We start from the raw sequence: 5536 nt of genomic DNA, 5'->3' as shown, positions 1-5536 counted from the left end.
CTTGCAGGATTTGGTCTGTTGTCGAGCGATGCAGGGCACCTCCTGTTGATTTCTTGAAGAAAAACGTGGTTTGGAATAAATATCACTGGGTGAATGTCAGACGTCTGACTTTGCAGTTGATTGTCGTTTCACTTGTGATTAAATTATTTTGCATCATTCGAATCACAGGACCTGTGCAGTTGCTTTCCACTTGGGCCTAGCATGGCTAGGTAAAGCAGCAATGTAAGTGACATGTCTGAAAAGATGCAAACAGTGCCTGCTGTTCAGCGAGCAGAACATTGGACTGTTGACATGTTTAAGCGAGGCAACATGGGTAAGGGAATACATCAGTGAGAGGAATCAGACAATATAAAAGTCAGGGATCTACTGTACGCATCTCTAAATCAGTCAGGGTTCATCACGTTGCTGTAGATGTTGCCCACTACCACCAGGATGCAGAGTATGATGGGGCCAATGATGGCACCCTCTGCACCCAGATAGTAGGCTCCACCTGCCACTGCTAGGCCTGTCAGATAGGGGTGGCCACCCCCTGAGATGTGTGCATAGATGGCTGTGTCTACAAAATAGGTTGGCAGCAAATGGCAGACCAGCAGCAGCAGGGCCTTGACACCCTCCCCTTGAGCCAACCACAGATCCAACATAGCGGGTACCGCCGCCCAGTATGTTCCCAAAAACGGCACTGTACCCAGGATGGCGGCCAACACAGCAGGCATGAAGACAACGCTGATACCAAAGACTGTGTGTGTCAGCCAAGTGTAGAGACCATAAAAGACACCCATTTTCAGAGAGGCGTCAAACACACCTCGGATGGCCTCCTCTACCGACTCGCTTATGATGTTGGAGGAGGGTCCAGTCTGAGACAGTGGTGTCAGGCTTATCAACCATTTTACAGGTTTGTAGTATTCCCCGCTGGCGCTCAGGAGATAGAACAATGTGGTCAGGAAGATCACCACGCTTAGGACAAAGTTCAGTAGGGCTGTGCCGCTGTTGAACAAGACGGTAAGTAGTGTAGTTGTCATGTTGACAAGCAGGCCAACATTCTGACTCAGTACTGCCCACAGATTCGTCAGGACATGTGTCAGAGTCCCAATATTGTCCTGCACAATATAGGTGAACAGGTTCCCCCAGTCCAGGATTTCCCAATAGGTCTTCTGTGGCAGAGAATCGTCGATGTGTCCAGAGTCAGTCACGTCCTCGACAAACCAGGAGTTGTAGAATGTGTCCCAAAGTTCTAGAACCTCCTTTTCAATAACTGCTGCGTCTTTCCCTTCGTCTCCTATAATCGTATTCAGCTTTTGTGTTATCCATTCTCTACCGTGTTGATGGACGTTAATAGCAGCTGAGTTCAAAGCCTTCTGGACCGCCTCCGCCTCTGGGAGCCAATTGGCCCACTCAGGATGGTTGGACACAGTCTCATTGATGAGGTTACTGGTGACTTTGACCACATGAACGCTTTCGTGGTGAAACATAGCAGTGAGCAGCACAGCCATTAACAGCGCAGCCATCATCAGTGCACAGATGATGAAGATGCTGATGAGATTGTCCACAGATTTCTCAAACCACAAGATCATCTTTGTATCGATTCGGAGCAGGAATTGAGCGAGACCATTGATTGGCCCAGGCATAAGGGCATCCTTTCGCACATGTCCAAACCTTTCCAGCCCTCTCCACCACGAGACAAGTGTCCGCTCAACGAAGCTCTTCAAACCAAACTGGACCACCAACTTCTTTAATATCCACACGGCCACAGGGACAGGCAGTAGCTTTAGGATCCATAGATTCAGCCATATCTTAACAAGTATAATGGCCAAGAGCAGTAGGCCGAAATACATGTCACTTGGATTTTGTGGTCTCTTCTCATTATTGAAGAGGCTACCTAGCATTGGAGGTTGGCCCTTGGGGATGCATAGGTTGGAAGACGAATCAGTCTCCACGGTGTCCATCTCATCTTTGCCTTTAGCTGTGGTTTCTAAATTCAGTGGCAAGTTGCTCGAGAAACCATTGCAAATAGTGTCTGAAGTAGACGTAAATGCCTGCCATACGCTTCCTTTACCGGGAACCTTTGGTAACTCTTGGTAACCCACAATGAAGAGCGTGACCACAAGCACAAATATTGGCACTCTCCATGGGCCAGTAAGGGAGACCAAGTAAAACAGGAGGATAGCCCAGACAGGAACAGACAGAGACCTCAGGTAGCACTGTGTACTGGAGCCCCACTTAAAGGTTACTAGCAACATATAGCCCATTACTACAATACAAACCCACCTAGAATGAAAGCAGTCCAGGGTGGTGCCGATGATCCAGCAGAAGTACGCCAGGACCACCTTCACGCCAATGACCCTCCAGAACAGGTAGAAGACCGGGAAGCCCACTGTGACCATCATCAACACCTTGAACCGCTGCACGATCATCCTCCCCATCACCTCCAACACACTGTTTATACACAACGCAGGAATCAGCAGGATACCCACAACTATCGGCGTCCCAGTGTCCTTCAGGCCGTTGAGCCAGGACCGACTGAGGCGGGTCAGGGAGAATTTAAACGGATGGAGGAAAGTACCACACAACACAGCCCAACACAGTGGACGGATAAAGGCCTCCAAGATGTAGTAAATGAGTACAGAGGCCGCAAGACAGATACCCACGAAGATAAACGCCCCGGTATTGTAGAAGGCCTGTTTGAAGTTAGTGTCATATTTGAATACCGAAGGCTGAGTTAGCAGTTGGCTCACCACGTCCAGTTCCAGAGGAGAGACAGATGTCTCCGGCCCAGCGTCCTTTTCATCTGCCATCTTGCCAAATGTTGTTCTCCTTGATTAATTCACCATTAACTACAACTGTGGAGAGCCACCTGTTGTCAGGGTACTTGTAGACTAGTCTATGACATCAGCCATCTATAGTATGACATTAATACCATACCATGATGTCAGACATCTCCATATTGGGTCAGACAGCTGAACAGACATACACTGACCCAAGAAGGAAGAGACGCTGTTAATGTCATGGACATGATGATAATTCAAGTTTCTTTATTAGGAAAAAGACCCCTTGAGATGTATCATCTCGTTTTCGAGGGGCTCCCAACACAGATATATGTAAACAGTAAGACAAAGAAATTCCATACAACATGCATCGACAAAACACTAAAACATTGCAAACCTTGAAAACCTCACAGCCTCAGCATAGAATCCACATTTTGAAATAGTCCAATACAGTGAGTGCAAAAAATAACAAATGATGATGATAATAGTAATAAAATAATAATAAATAAAATAATGTAAATAAAATGGTGATATGATGGCAATCATGGCATATTTACCGAACAAGAACATACAACTTAGTAAATCTGAGTGGAGTGCACTGTCTAGTGTGTTGTGTAAATAGGATAATTGAAATAAATACATTTGTAATACCACTTGAAGCCATTGCACGTGTCTTCTTATATGTAAAGGTGTCCATTGAAGTCTGTCGTACATTATGCAATGGTGTGCGAGGAAAGGAAAACCAAGGACAAATCGTTAGTCTATTGTATACCTTGTTAAGTGGAACAAGATCTGATTTTGAGGCATTTTGATAAACCACATCACAATAGTCAAACAGTGGAAGCACACACACACACACACACACACACACACACACACACACACACACACACACACACACACACACACACACACACACACACACACACACACACACACACACACACACACACACACACACACACACACACACACACACACACACACTCATTTTCACATAAACCTGAATCCCACTCCCTCTTTCTGTCACTCTCGCTCTTTCACACTACCACACAAATGCAGTACCCCCCCCCCCCCCCACACACACACACACACACACACACACACACACACACACTTCGATCATCGCTGCCAGGCAGAAACCTCATATCTCCATATTTCACCTTTTTATGTTTTTTCAAACAAAAGTTTCAAAAGTAACGAGAAACGCAGATCTAAGCTTGTATATCGGCTGTTTTCACTATTTTCTTGTCTTTTTATAAACAATACAAAGTTTTACCCAAAAGTCCAGGTTTTGGACAACAGCAACGATATGAGAGATGCTCATGGAATCCCTTTGAGACCTGAGGGAGCAGAACTCAACGATATGAGAGATGCTGATGGTCTCCCTATAATATGAGACCTGAGGGAGCAGAACTCAACCATATGAGAGATGCTGATGGACTCCCTATAATATGAGACCTGAGGGAGCAGAACTCAACCATATGAGAGATGCTGATGGACTCCCTATAATATGAGACCTGAGGGAGCAGAACTCAACCATATGAGAGATGCTGATGGTCTCCCTATAATTAGTCCAGTACCTGCCTGTAGACCCTATCGCAATTTGGTGTTGGGGGAATTTCTCACTTGAACTGAGTCAATGGGTCCCTAGACATGAAAAATCAACGAGGTGCTCGTCCGCCATAGTGCCACGGATTTGTTTTTTAGTGTTTAAGCACATGTAATACATTCATTTTGACTAATTGTGGTGTGTGGAATTCATTTCTGATATTGTTTTGATGATTTGGGGTGATTTTGACCTTGAAAGGTCATAGTCAAGGTCATTTTGCTATTCCACAGACCTTGGCCATAACTTGTCCATTTTTAGAAGTAAGAACAGGAACAATAAGTCTATTTCAACTAAATCTGACTCTTAAAATTAATTTCTGATATTGTTTTGACCATTAGGGATCATCCTGTCATTGAATTATTGATGTTAATGTCATTTTTCAATAATTTGATTATGATTCTTTAGTCGCTTTTATTATATATTTTCATGATTTGTTTTCTTTACATAAACAAAATACATGGGCATGAGAAAAACAACAAAAGCACCATATGTGCTGTGTGAATAAGCCCATTGTACAAAAGACTCTGTCCATGGCCCAAATGAGCCAATTCATTGCTATGGCAACCCCAGCCTAAGCTTGATTTGGGAAATCCCTCACACCTGCAATTTGATTAGCTAGTCAGACCACTTCTCACAGTCATTTTGCACTCTTCAGTCATTCTCCACAGACTTAACAGAAGCAGGTCCAAAGCAATTATTTCTTTCAGTTGTTGCCATAGAACATTTAACTTTGGTCACAGAATGGCAGAGCATGGCTAAATCCATGGTAATGTATTATCTGTCAAAATAATTGATTCAAGGACTACATATTGTCAAAACATGTCCCCCATGCTGAAGTGAAGTGAGTCTCTTATTTTTCTCAGGTGTTTCTAAACTCTTCACACATATTGATCACCATGGAACACTCTAAAATACCCGGCCCCTCAAGCACAGATTTGGTTGTTTCAATGGCAGAGGATGAGATATATAATCCAACGGTATGCATTATCTGTCAAGAAGATAACAAAGTGCCTGTAACCAGTGAAAAGACTGGACGTAAGAGAATCAAACAAGCGGCTAAATCCGTAACGATATAGTTGCAAAGCGGATCAAAATTGTGATGGGGGATAATGTGGAGGATGATAATAGCATGTTTTTTTTACCACAATACAAACACATGCTA

The 5536-nt window shown here is 44.1% G+C and overlaps 1 protein-coding gene across 1 annotated transcript; it reads right to left on the bottom strand.

Annotated features, from left to right (window-relative positions):
* Positions 1-383: 383 nt before the first annotated feature.
* Positions 384-2792, bottom strand: LOC310877713 (transmembrane protein 245-like; the record flags this gene model as incomplete). The annotated part of the gene is made up of 1 exon (XM_083791662.1): positions 384-2792. One exon carries the CDS (start codon positions 2790-2792, stop codon positions 384-386), a length of 2409 nt encoding a protein of 802 aa, XP_083647788.1.
* Between the last annotated feature and the right edge of the window lie 2744 nt (positions 2793-5536).

The sequence above is a fragment of the Protomyctophum parallelum genome (genome assembly GCF_964188405.1).
Source record: "Protomyctophum parallelum genome assembly, chromosome: 20".
NCBI lineage: Eukaryota > Metazoa > Chordata > Actinopteri > Myctophiformes > Myctophidae > Protomyctophum > Protomyctophum parallelum.
Note: the sequence above shows the minus strand (reverse complement) of the source record. Positions and strands in the feature narration are given on the sequence as shown.